The sequence below is a fragment of the Equus caballus genome, chromosome 2, assembly GCF_041296265.1.
Source record: "Equus caballus isolate H_3958 breed thoroughbred chromosome 2, TB-T2T, whole genome shotgun sequence".
Lineage (NCBI taxonomy): Eukaryota > Metazoa > Chordata > Mammalia > Perissodactyla > Equidae > Equus > Equus caballus.
The window spans coordinates 122,472,852-122,489,905 of NC_091685.1; the positions used below are offsets into that span (position 1 = coordinate 122,472,852).

At 38.7% G+C, this 17,054-nt stretch overlaps 1 protein-coding gene across 1 annotated transcript in view; it reads left to right on the forward strand.

Annotated features, from left to right (window-relative positions):
• The window catches only part of COL25A1 (collagen type XXV alpha 1 chain), a 435,527-nt gene that overhangs the window by 257,128 nt on the left and 161,345 nt on the right, over nt 1-17,054 (forward strand). The window contains exon 5 of the mRNA XM_070261593.1: nt 8,963-8,980. Within this exon, the coding sequence (XP_070117694.1) occupies nt 8,963-8,980 (18 nt within the window). The remainder of the gene's footprint in view (nt 1-8,962; nt 8,981-17,054) is intronic.

Sequence of the window (17,054 nt, forward strand, 5' to 3'; positions counted from 1 at the left end):
TAGTTACAACAACCTCCTAACTTCTCTCCATCCTTACTCCTTTGCCTTTTATAGCTTTTCCCACAATGAATGTGATTGTTTTCAAATATAATTCAGATTATGTCATTTCCCTGTATGAAACCTCCCCTCTGTGGCTCTGTATCTGACCCCAATTAAAAGCCAAGTTCTAGTCCTGACTTACAAGTTCTACATGGACTGCTCTCCACTTCCTTGACTTCGCTCCTTATGCTTTGCTGTTGCTCTCTGTAGTCCAGACACACCATCAGTTACTTGAACACCCTCTCTCTGCCCAATAGGGCATTCCCTTTGCTGTTCCTTTTTCTCTTTTCCTCTGTTCAGAGTCTTTCCATGACCACCTAGAAAATAGCACCCTCCCACTCCAGCCTCTTTATCCTCATACATTTTTCTTCTTGTTATCATCACCTGCCACATTACATATAAACATTCTCTTTAAGTGTGTCTCCTCCAACAAGAGTGAAAGCAGGGACTTTGTGTCAGTTCCTGAAGAACGCCTGGCACACTAGAGATCCTTAACAATACTGTTAGTTGAATGAATAAGTTATCAACCCTACCCTTCCCAAACCCACCCCACACCCAGCACACCTCTACTTCCAAGCCCCTTGAGATGTGGGGCATGGAATACTTCCCTTTTCTGCCTCTGTACTCCAAATGCATCTGTCCCTGTCCTCACTATCTCTCTCCTCTTCTCGAACAGAATGATGCCTGCCTCCTACCCTGGTGCCCTGACGCCACTTCCTCTTGTGTTCTCTTATGTGTTGATTTTGCTCTGCAGGCTGTTGTTTTTCTCTCAGCCAATAGTTTTCTGTCAGTTTGTAAATATTTTCAAATCCTTTCCACTTCACTGCAAAAACAAAGAGACAAAAAATTCTATCTTGACCCTATATCCTTTTTAACTACGGTTCTATTTCTTGTCTTCCCTTCACATACAGTCATTCCAAAGAATCGTCTACTCAGGTTGACAAATAGTTGGTACACATACTTTCCACTTGTTGCCTTCTGTAGACACTGCTGATTAACCAAAGTCTGTGACCCAGCCCTGAGCCTTCTTTTAACACATCATTCCAGGCAGCCCTTGACAACCCATCAGGGCTGGCACTTCAGATGCCGTCGATGGAGATTATTCTTGTCTTCATTTCCTCACCTCACAGCTCAATCAATTACAATAAAGATTCTGACTCCCTGTTGATTAAATGCAATGCACTCTTTGCAGTCCTCATTAATTTCTCTTTTTGAAATTCTCTCCAATCTTGACTTCTATAATGCTAGTCTGTTGCTCTGTTTATTCCTTTCCTCCTCAGTTTTCTTTTGGGGACCCTCTTCTTCTCTCACTCCTAAAATGTTTATATTTTTCTGCCCACGGCAGCCTGGAGTGAAAGATTCACTAGAGCATCCATGGCTGGACTTCAGGATTTTTTTGTGTGTGTGCAAAATTTTAAGTGTTTCATATATGATATATTGAATATATATGAATATATTTCATATATTCCTATTTCTAACTAGAGCAGCTATGGCTTTTATTGGATTCAAAAGAGGGTTAAGGATCACTGCTGCTTGCTTCCCCTGAGTAATCTGACTCAAGCCTGTGGCGTCCGCCACCAGCATGGTGCAAGTGAGAGCACAGCAGTGTTCAAGTCAGAAAAAGCCATGTTCATATTCCAGCTTCCCTTTTTAGAAGCTATGTGACTCTGTGAATTTGGCCTATCTCTCTGAAACTCATTTTATTCAACTACAAAATGATGGAAATGCCCCCTAATTTGCAGGGTTATTGTGACAGAGCTGTCATTTGTCAAGCTCTTGGTGTCTTGTGGTGTCGGTAAGTGGTAGTCATGGTGCAGCCCAGAACATCTTGGTCCCGGGAGCACGTTAGCTTCGCGGCTGCAGAGCCTCTCCTCCCCAGTCTTACAATAGGTTTTGTTTTTCGGCTTGTGTCTCACTAGAGCAAAAAGCATTGAGTGACTCATGCATTCTGAATTAACTGACTATGCTAGCACGCATTTATTAACATGAAACATCTAGGACAGACAGCTGCAGAGAGCACTGTGAAGTCCATCTTTTTGAACAATATTTAGAAAATTGGAATTGGACACATAAATTTAATCAGACTGAGAGATGTTTATAAATTGGCTTCCAGTATTTATCTGGAGCAATCAAAATAGCACACTTTTAAAGATGTTAATAAACATAGCAGATGCCAAATTATTCATTATATACAATGTAATAAAAATTGGCAGGGCAGTAAAAATTGCCTTCACATTCTTTAAAAGGCGTGTGTTGTTAAAACGATGGAAGTTGAACAGGTGTCTCTCCTCACATGTATTCCATGTGTTTATTGTGTCCTATTAAACATAGGTTTATAAAACTCCTTATTTATTTACACCTTGATAGCCCTTCCTGACTCCATGCCAGTTGGTGAAAAGATTTGGATATGAATTATGTTTTAGAAGTTTGATACACACTTACAGCCAAAAGCATAAGTTCTTTAAGTGATTCCATGAAATAATACAGCTAAATCCCCAAACCCAAATATTTGGGTTTGTAAAATAGGAACGTTTCCAACAAACTTGACCCAGTAGGGGTCCCCAGTCTACGTGGAGCCAGGACCTCGTGTCATCGGTGCTTGACTCTAGAACCCTTCTCCCCCATCCCTACTCCTGATCAACTCCTAAAAGGGATGTGGGGCACACACAGAAAGGGAATTGAAAGCCTTTATTTACTGAATTTTGAAGAGTAGTTTTAAGAATTTTGCAGCGTTCTTCCAAGTAATTTAAAACACCCTCAATTGAAAGAAAGTTGGAAAATGGAATTCAAAATCAGTGACCTAGATCTTTGAGTCAATGAATCTAGCATGCAAAAAATTTAACAACTTAATTAAGGTTCTGTTTAGAAGTCATGTGATAAATATTTATATAATCAAGACACAGGGCTAGGAAAATTTTGAAAAGTATAGAAAACTCTAAAGATAGAAATAATTACCCATAATTCCACCATCCAGAGATAACCACAATTTTCTAGACTTTTTCTCTCTCCTTCCCTCACTCCCTTTTCCCTCCCTCCCTTCCCCCCTCTCCTTCCCTCCCTTCCTTCCTTCCGTTCTTCTTTCCTTCCTTTCTTTCTTCTCTTCATATAGATTGATTTACAAATAGATATCTGAATAAATACATATGTATACACATGTAAAATTATATCTGAGAAAATGTATAATCTGTATTTTATATGTTACAATATAAATAAATAAAATATATAAAGATCATAATTGGAATAACACTGCATTTTCAGTGTTGTGTCATAAGGAAGTAATCAGGGATATAGTCAAATGTTTATATAGAAAGATGTAAACATTATTTGTAATAGCCAAAATCTGAATCAACCTCACTGGAATATTAGGCATCCAATAAATTTTAATGCTGTAAATTAATGCATAAATAGATTCTTTATCTTTCTTATGTTCTGTATATGAAATTTTCAATGACGAAAGTGCACATGATAAAACTCTGTATTTTTTTTATGTTTCCATTATGGACATTTAATCATAAGAAAGAAAAGATAAACATGGTCCTGTGTTAGAAAATATAATCATGTTCTTTAATTATTGTGGGAAGGACTTGTTAATCTGTTTAAATATAAGAGTAAATCTTTAAAGAAGTTACTTATGAAAGGCAAATATCATGGAAGAAATCTTCCAAGTTTTGAATCAATTTCTGTTTTCTTTACATTGAACCCTACAAAACTGTCTCCATGTTTGCTCTTGCTCACTCTCCTCCTCTCTCCAATTTTAAAAAAGACACATCCATCAAGCTTGAGACTATAGCTATTTATTTTCCTCTGGAGTAGAGTATTGACTTTTCCTTCCCAGAATTAAAACCACAGAGGATTAAATATTTTTTCAAAAGAAAACCTTAAATAGAAATACTCTTATCTAAGGACCACAATGTGAGTGTGGCTAAGGTAAGAATGGTTAATACTGTCCTGTAGGGAAACGCAACAGGCACTATAAATCATGAATGCTGTTTGTTTCAGTCAAGTGGCGTAAGAGGCCTTGGAAGCGTGGGCAGCTTCCAGGCACCAAGAGACTTTGCAGTCTTTGCAAAGCCATTTTTAATTAATATGCATAATCTGTAATGCTTTATTTCTTCAATTGCTTTTCTCTGTATTATATCATTTGCATATTAATTTGTTTTTTGAGTTAATAGACACTTTTTATCTAAATTTGAATTAATTGAATGAATTGTTAGTATTGGTTTTATAGCTTACTTTAAGTTGCCATGCTGTATTTGTGCAGCATTTTATAATTTACAAAGCAATTTGATATCATATTCTCACAGTAATTGGGTATGGAGGCTTAATCAAATGAGGGACAGAACCCCCATGCTGTTTGTCCTGTGGCCTGTGCACAGGTGTCTAAATCTCACCCTGAAGCCTCTGCCAGCTTCCAGCTAGTTCCATCTCTGTTGCCTTGGTAAGGGCCCATTCAGAGGGGAGACTTCCTCTTGACATAGATGCATTTATTCTGCAGTGAGCAGAAGTCAAGAGAGCTCTTTCTAGGTCATTAGACTAAGAAGCTACATTTTGAAAATATAACTCTGTAATGTAAGAATAGTAAACTTCCTATTGGTTCATTGAAAATATTGTTAACTATCTTTGGACCAGCTAAATAATCTCACCTTTTAGCAATTCAACAATTGCTTCTGAAGCCCCTTGGGCACTGGGATATTGGGGGTTAACTGTGAGCAGGTTCCTGGTGCCGTGGCGAGGGAAAGATTGCTGCTCCCTGGGGCCGCAAGCTCGAGGGCGTCTGCTCCCCTTACCGGCACAGACTCTAGGTCACACTGCCACTCTTGAAAGGTTGAGGGATCCCATGAGGCGATTCTATGTTAGGATTCCTATTGGTCCTCCAAACTCCTGCCACCAGGACATCCTGTTGCCACTCAGAGTTCCTATGATGTCTTTCGAACGTTTTACCTGGGCGCCCACTTCACGTGCCATTTCCACCTGAAAGGAAAAATAAGCTTGACATTTGAATGTGTGGATTTGAGAATTTTCAAGAGATGATGAAGTTATACTAGTCCTCTTCAAATGATCTTTTTAGACAGTAAAGGATCTAAAATGCAAAACATAGAAATTATTATTTTGAAGTATTTTCTTTCAATTCAAGAGAATGAAATATATCTGAATCTGAGGGTACTAAAAGTGGTCGTCAAGTTTGGGTTTCTTATTGATGAGTTTCTAAGTTATTGAAGTCATCTCTTTCTAAGGACCTTGAAGCAGAGGTAGCATCTTTTAGAGTTGCAAGAACAATGCTAATATTTCCACAAGTTTTTGTAAATGGAAGCGTTTTCATTTAAAATTTATCACAGTAATGATATATGTGATTCTGTTATCCTAATCAGTATTTCAAAGTAAGACTGTACTTTAAAAGTACAAATTTTGTGTGCCTATCTGTACATGTGCTAATGGAAAAACAGCACTTGTCCCATCTGAAAAGGAATGACACAGATTTACCATCCATAAAAAAGTACCATGTAGTGAAACGAATTGCCTCAGTCAGAGCCTAAATGACTTTGTCTATTTAGAGGAGAGTGTTAGCACTCTCTGGCAACCATAATTGTGATAACAGCCTAACAAAGAATTGTTAATATTGCTCTTTAATTGCCTAAAGTAACACGACATACTCCAGTGAGGTATCTCATTTCTCATGTGCCATTGTGGTTTACTTGCCCCACAAAACTTTCAACTTGCTTTGAACACTTTCCTGTCAAGCATCAGCTACTGGCTGGTTGTTTCCCCCAGACTGTTCTGATTACCACTTTTAAAGTCAGCTCCTCCTGCTGTTTCTTTTTCTTCACGCTGGTGCCTTAGCTGCCTTAGGGCATCTCATGGAGCTTTGACTCCAGTAACTCAGCAGCTGGAGCACTCAGCACTCTACATCTTTACATGGAAGTTCCAAACTTCAGTATTTCTGTGATTTAACTATTTCCCTTGGCACAGCTCTTGATTAGACTAGATTCAGGTTTGTATTTATAGAAACAGTTTGGTGATTTGCTTGGGAAAAACGGTCCTTTTCAGGAGTTCCATCTTAAAAAATTCAACTTAAGTTGAGTTTTGTGAGCCTTAATCATAATTTATAACTACTCAGTTAGAGTAGATTTCAGAAAATGGAAAATAACTTTCACAGTTGATTACTAACAATGTTTGGTACCCATAAATTAGAATAGACTAGAAAAGTATCCACTAATGAATGAAAATTGTTGTATGTCTCATCAGCTACTCAGGAGCGACTTAAAGAAATTTTGAGATGTTTCTTTTGGTGATTCTTCTGTGACAAAGCCCTCATCACCCACTGCCCTCAGTCACCAGGGAGTTTCTGGGCTGCCCTTTACTCTTGGACTTTTGAATTATCTCCTTCTATGCTTTGCACTCTCATGGGGCAGCTGACACTGCCACACCCACTGAAACCTCTCCTCTCATCACCTCCCCTCTTTGACCAGAGGGCTCTGTTACTATGACTACAGGACTCCATTGCTGGACTGTGTTCTTATAGGAGTTCTAGGTGTCTGCTAGTGGATAGTTTGTTCCATCACGTTGAGTGAGAAGACTTGGTGTGGGCAGCCCTGGAATCTTGTGTAAGATTTGTAACAATTTGTAAATTGTTGCACTGTGTAATCCATCTTTTAGGGAGAGTTACTAATGTGTCATGTGGTATGCATCATTTTTCTGGGAAGCCTCTCTTGCAACCCACTTCCATCCCTCTTTTTCACGTTCCCCACCCTTCACACACACAAGCACGCACACCATATACACCTGAAATTCAAATCACACATTAGGTGCTATATACTTTCCAATGCTTACGTAAAAGTTAACTGTTTAATTTTACCATCGTTTACTGTTTGTTCTCACTATTGCTAACATGAAATCCATAACACAGTGTATAGTTGTACATAATAACATGTAAATATATGTACACATTGTGCTAAAATCATTTGTTCATTGTAATGGCAGAAGTACCACATTTTAAAGGTAGATGGGGAAAGTCTGTCATTTGTGGAACAACTATAGGAATAAAAAAGATCTCAGCAATGATGCTAAAGCATACTCTTTTCAAGAAATTCTGCTTTTAGAGAATCCTACATTTTAGTTTTCATAAAAAACATAAGAGATGTAATGTATTCTGAGGTTCTATAAAAGATGCGTGTTCACATTTCTGAGTTGGCATTAGTTTAAAACTTCAGAAAGATCAGACGTTTAAAGCGTCCAGAGAGAGCAAGCGAGAACACAAGCAAGAGTGAGCACGTGTCGTCATTTCGCCCGTTAGGTGGATCCAGAAGATCAGAAGTGCAGAGCCCTGCCTCTGTAGGGTCTCCACGTTTAGAGCTGATTTTAGGGCCCTCTGTTACCCTTGAGAACTTTCGCTGACCTGGTTTCTGTACAGGTATCAGTTAACAGGCTGGGTGTCTGCTGGTCCTGCGTCTGCCTCTGGAAGCAGAGATGCTCGCTGTGGCAGCCCTGGAGTGGTTGGAAAATGTAGAGCATCCACTCACTTGAAGAACGCTCTGGTACCTTTGTTGATCTGAGCAAGTCTGCACACAGTGGTGAGGTTAAACTTCCAGAGTGCAAAGCCGAATGACCTGGTGGAAAATGCAGGAACTTTGTAATCAGATTGGGTTTAACTTTTGGCTTTTCCACCTGTAGGCTGTGTGATTTTTAGGTTATTTCTATGAGCCTCCATTTCTTAATTTGTAAAGTACAGGGCAGTTATAAGGATAAATAGAATAACGTATCCAAAAGTGCCTGGTACTTGGTAGGGAATTAATGAATGCTCTTCTCTTACTCCCTGTCCACCACTAGAGAGTACAGGAGCGGGAGAGGAACATCCACGGTCACTTGGTTTAGCTCCCTTCCTGGTTGCGTTAGATAAAAGCTGGCCAACCGCATTTTCATAGAAAGCTCTTGAAAAACCATCTGTTCTGTCTCCAGTCGATCAGCGAACAAGTCCCTAGGGTAATTCCCAGTGTGGAGAGGGCCTGAGAGAGAGAGTGAGAAAATCTTAGCTCTATGCTTTGCTGTATCATACTAGTGGCATACAGCTGATATAAAGAGATGGTACATTAGTAATTTATTTTTTAAGATTCCCTAACTCAGTGTGAACTTTTTGTTTCATCTCATCTTACGTAAAACCCAATTGGCAATTTTAAGAAGGTGGTGCGTAATCACTGCTTTTATTCACAGGTGATTTTCCTTTAGCGAGAAGTATTACCATTATGCTGCTTTGACATTTTTATCAGCTTAAACAACAAGAGAGTGACATGCAAAAAGAGTGAGACTGGCCAAAGGTTACATCATCTACTGACTGTGTGAAGAGTTACGATGCACTTTAATTGAGCCAATGACCTCTCATGTCCTCTTAAAATGACCTTAGGTTGGATTATGCAGAGTACGAGATAGATGCTTATTTAAAAAATTGACTTAAAATATTATTGAAACAACGAGAAATTCAAAGACTCAGTGAGTGCTGAAACTAAACATCTGCCTCTTTTCTTCTTAACTTGGTGCCGTCTTTGAATATGTGGCTCACAGGAATAGTCTGTGCTAGGAGACCTTCCCTTCGCGTAACCCAATTATTGTGATAACGCGGGGTGTAGCTCACCTTGTGTCTTCTCCTTATCCAGTTTAATTCTAGAGCACGCTAAAACCCTGGAGTCGTTTTGGAGTTACATATAACAGATCATAATATCAAGATTTTAGATAAGTAGCATAAAGTAAAAATATTAAGATAGAATATGATATTTTAAAACCACAAAGTGAAAATTGTCAGTAGTTAGGTATTATTATCTTCAGAAATATTTTGAAAAGATTTTTAGAACTGGTTTAAGTTTTGGTAGTGAAAATATTCACTTAAGAAAACAATTTTGTAATTGTTTTCCTTTTTTCTTTTTTTCAATTTCAGGGTCAGCCTGGTCCTCAGGTAAGTGAACTCTTTTCTAACAAATTAATTCCACTGTAGAATTTTCCCCATTGGAAGATTTTCTGCAATTCTTTTCAGAGGATATAAAAAAGCTATGAACTAGTAATCGTGACACCACACAGTAGACCAAATATTTCCCAGGAGTAAAGCTTCGGGGCCTCTTCAGGGCTGTGTGAGCCACGTCAGCTGTTGGACCAGATGGCAAGTTTAACAATGTGCTCTCATCTAAGCGAAACTCTTAACTGATCTGAAACAATGCCACAGGACTTCAACATAAGATGAAATGACTTAGTAGATGGCGGGTATGACCTGGTTTGCATTAGGTCCTGATTAATCATGTACTAATAATGTTGTTGGAAATCCACACAGACTCTGATTATTTATTCTGTGATCCTACCAGCTACGTTTGATTCATTATAGACAGATATTGAATCCGCTCTACATTTTCAATATAAACTAACTGCTGAAGACGTGATTTATAATTAAATGTAGTCAACAGAAAATCTTTTGAGCCCGAAGTCATCTTGAAGAAAATGAGGAAATTTTAGAACAGGAAGGAATGTGTATAAAGGTGAAAGTTACAAAGGAAGGGAGTTGTCAGAAATGAACAGTCAGTAAAAAAAGAACAAACTCAGTATCAATTCTTATTGTAGTCTGTGGGAAGCTATAGAGAAGGAAATGCCGTCATTAATGTTTTGCCGTCATTAATGTTTACCTGTAAGTAGCATAATTCTTTATTGAGTTCCCCTTATGGATCTTTGCCCTTGATATACAGAATGCTATTTCTCTCATAGATTGTTTCGTAACTAAATGAGTTTCATGATATCTTTGTTAGTCAATAGCATAAATTGTCTGTTGTGTGCTCATTCTCATACTAGATCATGAAAATATTATTAATAGCCTTATGAGCTCTGTATATAAGGATGTCTAACAAAACAAACAAAAAGCCCCATGTACTTCAGTAGAGCACGACACTCATGAGAAAAAGTTTGACATGTAATTAATTTATATTCATATTAGAGAATATCCTCACTATTTGTGATTTCTGCTCTTATATTCTAAGTTGACTCAAGGTAATTTTTGTAGGAAAAACCTCCACAAAAAAAGTTGTAGCTTATTCCCTAAATTTGAAACTGCTGCATTGTAATGAGATGAAGACAAAGTAGAAGGAGCTTTGCGTGCTTTATTTAATGCTTACAACATCCCTGGGAAGTATTATTGTCCTAGACAGGTGTATATACAGAATCAGGAGAGAGAAATGACTCACCTGGAGTGACACCATAAAACTGGGAGCAGAAGTCAAGGCTTTCTCTAAGACCCTCACACCCCTGTAGCACTCGGCTCTCAAGAGAAGAGAAGAAAGTGAGATAACAGATAATAACAGAAGTTGGAGAGTTGGTTTTAAGAGAAGATTATAATCTTTAACGTATTTTAAGTTTTAATAGGACCTCTGTGTTAGCCTGGATCACCTCCTCCTACCCCGAACTGGCACTTAAGTTAAGGATTTGGGCATAAATAGTTTATTTGGGAGTTGAACCCGGGCAGCATTGTGAGTGAGTGGGAAAATGTCACAGGGAAGCCAAGAGACCCAGGAATCGGTGCGCTAATGAGCAGGTTACTGCTGTGGACAGTTGGGCCTCAGGCCTGCTGAGGAACCTCTGAGAGCCTGTCAAGCTTGCCTGGGAATCCCCCCGCTGAGGGGCAAGGAATGGATGTCTTTCTCCATTAATGTCCCTTCCTTCATTGTTGAGAGTGCTGCCTGGGTGTTAACTCCATGGTGCTTCTGACCGACCCAGAAGGCCTGGCATGCTCCTTCTGCTAGAGGCATGAGCCGCAGGGACGTGTGGAACCTGTGTTCTAGCTCTGTCTTGGAGGGAGGCATGGTGCGGATTGGCACCTACATCTGCTACAACATCCAAGTGCAAGTGTCCTATAGACAAAAAAGAGTGGGGAATTCAGATATGGCTATAAAGACTTAGAGAATTGGACAAAAAGACAGCATTAAAAGCACATTAGTTAATAAGATGTTAATGAGAATAACTGTAAAAAGAAGAATACTGTCATAATAAATCTTGAGTCTACAGCCACAGTTATGAGCAAGTCACTTCCAAAAAGAGAGTTGCAAATGTTAGAGTTGGGAGGTTGCACATCTTTTAAAGTTTAGTAAAAGATTTGGACAGAATTATAATTGGCACCTTGCGATTCATGTGCAAATATTTATGTCAATGAGAGCTTTCTTGCATAGGTGGAACACTCCCACATCATCTTAATCATAGTATCATACGGTGCAAAACTCTTCCTTAGAGAGAGAAAAACTCAATTCTGCTTCTTCGGTGTCGTGCATTCTTTAGTAAGAACTCTCAGATTAATAAGGCTTTATTTTGCAGACCAGGGAAATGTCTTCTCTTCAGGGACTTCTGATCATCTTGCTAAGGTTGAACATGGCTTAGGTGGATTTAACTTAGATCGTTAAAAAACAGTGAGCGCTGGACAGCTAACTGGCAGTGAACCGTGTTACAGTGATAGTGTGAAATTGAACAGGAAAATAGGCCTGAGGGAAGAGAGGTGAGTCTTTGCATTTCCCTAAATGGGTGAGAAAATGGTTCTTGACAAGGGAAATGAGATGGTGAAAGGGTATTAGGAAGGAATAAAGGCAACTCCAGCAGCTGTGGCTAAGATGGGGAGAGAGGCGGGAAATGAACGGAGAGGATGTCGCTACGAATCCACTGAATCAACAGAAATCAAATTCTTAGAGAGGAACAGGGGTAGGATGGAGTAAATAATGTCACAGAGATTGGAAAAAAAAGCTTGGTTAAAAAGAGAAAAAATAACAAGTGACAACAGAGAGTAAGTACAGGAAGAAAGAAGGAAAGGAAATTAGAAAAAAGGTGCAAGCATTTGTTTTTCAGACTAGAGGTAATCAGAATTATTTGGGCGGTATAGCAAAATTAATCTCTTGAAGTGCAAGTCACCTTGATGGTTGCTCATTAAGTCATATTAACATAATTCAATTCAGTAGCTCAGGTATTTACTTAGCCCCTGCTTCGTACAGGGTGCAATCATGAGGCTGTGAAATTGTCGTGAACAAGACAGACTCAGACTCTGTTCTTTTGACAGTTCCTTAATATTAATAGTCAAGTAGAGTGTTGAAGTTTTGTCAGTTCCTGCAGACCCGCCATTCCAAGGATGGCTTTAATCCTGAATATTCCCTAGGTTCAGTAAATCTGAATATTCCCTAGGTTCAGTCGGACCTTAAACATGAGGCAGGAAGGAGGCCTTTCTCCCACGTGCACCTGACCCAGGATCAATGCCATTGCTCCGGGTGTGGTGCTGGCGCCACGCCTTAGTTCTAGAAACCAGGTTTCTGCCTGGATGCAGGCACCCCTGTTCTGGTGGCTGGTCCTCTCCTGGCTCCCCAGACCTGCGTTCCCTTTCTCCATGACTGACTTTACCCCAGCTCCTCCTGTTCCTTTCCTCTACTGCCAGGTGTTAGAGTCAAGGTGCTAATGCTCTGCACAGCTTCACTAATGGCTGACAGGACAATTAAACCCCTCCAGCTCTCTGCCTACCTGACAGGGTCCCACCTTTCTCTTCCTTCTGACCCCCTGCTTGCCCACTGCCATTCTGCACCCCGTGAAGATGTGCCTGTTGCCCAGCCAGTCCCAGCTGCAAGGGAGGTGAGTCGGAAAATGAACACTCAGCTTTCTCCTGTCTCTATAGCGGAGACATCGAGGGTTGGGATTGAGTGTGGCATCAGCCAACGTCATCCTATAGATGTCTGCCAGATGAAGCTTTTCTATCACGGTTCTGGTTATGTCATTCTTCTGACCCCAGAACTCTGAATCTCAATGTGGTTACCATTCAGAGTGCAGTGAAATCGAGTTCCTTGTCTGACATTCAAATCCTTTGATTTGGCCTGTTTTTCTAGCCTTAGTTCCCACTAATTTTCCATTACTGCTCTTTCTGGACACTATGCTTCATCCAAACCAAATCAAACCATTTCCTTTTTTCTCTTCAAATCTGTTTTACGTCATTTGTCTTTTCTTAGAACGGTTTTTTTCCTTCAGAACTGCTCCCCGCTTAGTCCCTGGATACACTCACTTTCCACACACCCAAATGTGATCAGCGCTCTTACTTACATGCCACTTCTTCCAGCAAGATGTCTTTACTCTCCCTTAGTGGAATGCAATTTCTTCCTTTTGCTGAATCCCCATAGCACTTTATCTGTACAGCTTTTTATATTACTTTACTCTTAAAATAGGGGGGTCATAGCTAGCAAAGCCAAACAGATCATGAGTCAAATCCTAGCTCTTCCATTTACAAGCTCTGTGATCTTGGGCAAGTTCCTCCATCACTCTGAGTCTCGTTTTCCCAATCTGTAAAGCAGAGATAATAATGTCTTATTTCAACCGACAGTTTAAGGATTAAATAAGCTAATACACGTCTAACTTGTAACGTGGTGCCTTACACAACAGGCACTCGGTGAATATAAATTCCTGTCCTCCCATTTCCTCTTTCTGTTGTATCATAGTTATTTATAAACATCTTTTCTCTCTTTCTTATTAGCTTTTATGATCTTCAAGAGCAGGATCTATGCTTTCTTTCATCTTTAGTATCCTCCACAACACCTTAGTTCCTTGTAAATAGAAGTTCAACAAATGTTATTGAGTGGTGGATGGCAGATACAAGGGCTTAAGGAAGAGGAAGCTGAGGAAGAGAGAAAACTGTCAGCTTCTCGTAATTCTAAGTGCCCCAGTCAGTAACATCGTGTGTCATCAATAATGCCATTTAAACCAGACGCTGAGGTTTCTAAGCTCTGAGAATTTACCGACATTTATCACTTTTAATATCTCACATCCAGATGGTCTGGAGAGTTTGGATATCTTTGTTTCCTTTCATTGTAGTAGTTTATTTATATTAATATTTAATCTTTGGTGAAAAGAAACAGAAGCATTAACCTAGGGCCATACTTATAGTGTATTATTTTATTTTGTAACAATTTATTTGTAGGGCTCAAGGCTTGGCTTTGCTACTTAACGGTCCAGACTGTTAGAGAAGGTTGCTCATGGTGGTGTATGTAAGAGCGCATTGCTTAGACAAGAATATTCTCCCACTAAGACACAATTTAATGCAAATGGCAGAAACTGTTGTTTTAAAAACCTTTCTCAGGATTCCATCTTGTACACTTTATAAAGATACATTGGCCTTTTCTTTGCCCCAAATAACTACATCAGTATATTCAATAGGGGATTTTGAAATAGTAGAACCACTGTGTTAAGTGAAGGGTATCCCTTCCATACTGAGGGCATTTCTTTTGCATAAAATTTTTAGAATTTCAAAGCCTTCCTCATAACTCTCCTTTGGAGTTGCATGTGAACATAAAGGAGATATAATTCCCTCAGGAATTCGAAAGACTAAAGTGGCCTGCATGTTGTAATTCTGTATTACTCAGTGAGAAAAAAATGTAAGAGAAACCACAAGCAAATACCATGAGACAACTGCACGTGGAGGCGGGCGGCTTCCATTTGTATTTTCTCAGATACCCTTGAAAAGAAGTAGAAGATGCCACTTTGCCTTCTTCCCCAAGTCCCTTTTGATTTTTTTTTTTGTTATTCTGACATTGTCATTGCCATTTAACAACATTTCACTAAAATTTGCAAAAATCAAGCTGTGTCCGCCTTGTAAGGAATTATTTTGGAATAAAATATTATATTTTAGGGCAGTATTTAACTTTCTATTCATATGTTTTTAATTATATACTAAGCTCCTTCTAACCTAACACTTTAGCAATTCCCATATTTCATGTTTGTGTTCCAATTCAGCCTTTTTCAGATCCATGTAGTCTGACTTGGGGGCAGGGGGAGGACAGACACATTCTCCAAGAAATTTGAAAACCATGTGTCTGTGCCTGATGTGTGCATGTGAGTGTGTGTACAGAAACTCTTTATTTTGCTCACTACATAATAAAACTGTCATATTAAACCAGTAATGTATTCTGTCCTGAATAAATCATGCTAGACTTGATAAAATATTATCATTCCCCGTTATCTATATTTTATACAGTGGTTGTATGATAGAGAATGATTATAAAAGTCCTAATGCTTCATATTTTTTTGCATTTTATTGAGTAAATGGTTAATATGAAATGAAAAACTCCATTGTACTCCAGATAGCTTATAACTTTATGAGTACACGTAGTGTAGGAGCTTGTTTATTTTACTATAATCCATATTTCTTTATTTTTACATGGTCATCTGTATATTGAAATGGTATAACAGCATCTCAAAGTTTAATTTTAGCTTAGAATTCTTTCCCACTGGAGTCAATTGAAGAAAACTTCTATTGCCAACTTTGTGCTTTGTTTTCTGTCAAATATATTCCTCTTAATTCCGTCTGAATAAAGGTGAATAACACATAACCTTTCATGAATAATTAAGTTAATCTGACATTGATTTGCATACATGGAAGCTGTCGTCCTTCCCCGAACTTACTCATTTTTGTATCTCAGTGTCTTTCCACAGTGTTGATATATAGAAAATGTACAATAAGTTTTTGTTGGATAAATGTAAACATTTAATAATTCAGATTTAAGGATAATTTTATATTTATTTGATGATAAAATGACTTAAACAACTGAAAATACCAGCTTTTATCAGTCCCTTTTTAAAGCAGCATATGGAATACATTGGATATGGCTAAAGAAATGGGCTCGGGGGCAGATCGCTGGGTTTCAATCCCGATTTACCACTAACGAACTGCATGACTTTGGACAAGTTATCTTTTTCCCTTCAGTTTTTCAATGTAAAATAAGGGTGGTTGGTTTGACTTGATATATGACCTGATGAAACATTAGAACAGTGTATGGCACACGTAAGTGTTATTATTAAAGGCCTATTTATGCAATATGAACTCCCACATGCACACCTTCACTGAGACAGAGCCGGAAAGACACGCTACCCTCATGGCAGTGCTTGATCTGCTGGATACACACCCAATAGGATGATAGCCTAAAAGCCTATAGAGGTTTAGGATAAGTAAGTCAATCTTAAAATTAATTCATGACAAACGATTATCACAGTAAGGTATGGTTGTAGTATAGAACTCTCTATCTAAAACAAACATTTATGTGCACATTTGTGTGTCTAAGTCTTTATGAAGATAGCAAACAGTTTTAGTTCAAGATATTCCTGTTCAGTGAAGTAAAATTAATTTATTTTGACGTTTCAAACTTTAAAAATTTTACTTATAAATTTTCTCAAGTCTGGTATACATGTATGTATAATTTCGTATATATGTTTTCATGGATTCCATTGTTTGATAATTTTGATATCCTAACCAAATTCTTAATAGGCTAAATTTACTTTTTCTCTAAATATCTCCAGTCATTTTGATTGATACCACGTTTTTAATATAGAATATTTCTTGGGTCGTGTAGAGATTAAAATGGAGGAATGCCATAAGACAGTAAGTGGAATGATGGCTTCAGGAACGTTTTAGTGTCTTCTTTCTTTTGCAGAGGCCACATTTAAACCTAGTTTGAGCAATAACTGTAGGAGACTCTACTGCCCCCTAAGTAATGTGAGCCTTCACGCTTTAGGTTTATTGTTTGCAAATGGTCAGTAAGTTCAATGCTAATTTACGTCTCAGATCAGGCAGAATCTATCATAGTAATTTATGTTCACTAAATATTCTTTTTATAAAAAATAAATAGACTTGAAGGCAAAACAAAGGTGATGCATCCTCAATGGATGTGGTTGAATAAATTTTGTCATCAATTCTTGAGAAAGCCCCATCAAGCGGTAGAAAATACAGAGGAGAGCATTGCCAAAGAAACGAGAGGTGGGTGGTCGGCCTTGTGAACTGCGCTCACTGGGTTTGCAGTCAGGGGGTCAGCTAGTAACGTTGGCAGCCTTGTGGTTTGCGAAGCAGTATTGCCACAGTTTTAGGAGTGACTCAGTGTTGAAAATGTGGGGAGAGTGAAAATAGAATACTCTTTCTAAAGGTTTGGAGTCACAGGCAGGAGGGGGAGAGGAGCCATAAATATTTGTCTGTGTTTGAGATGTGAGAAAAAAAA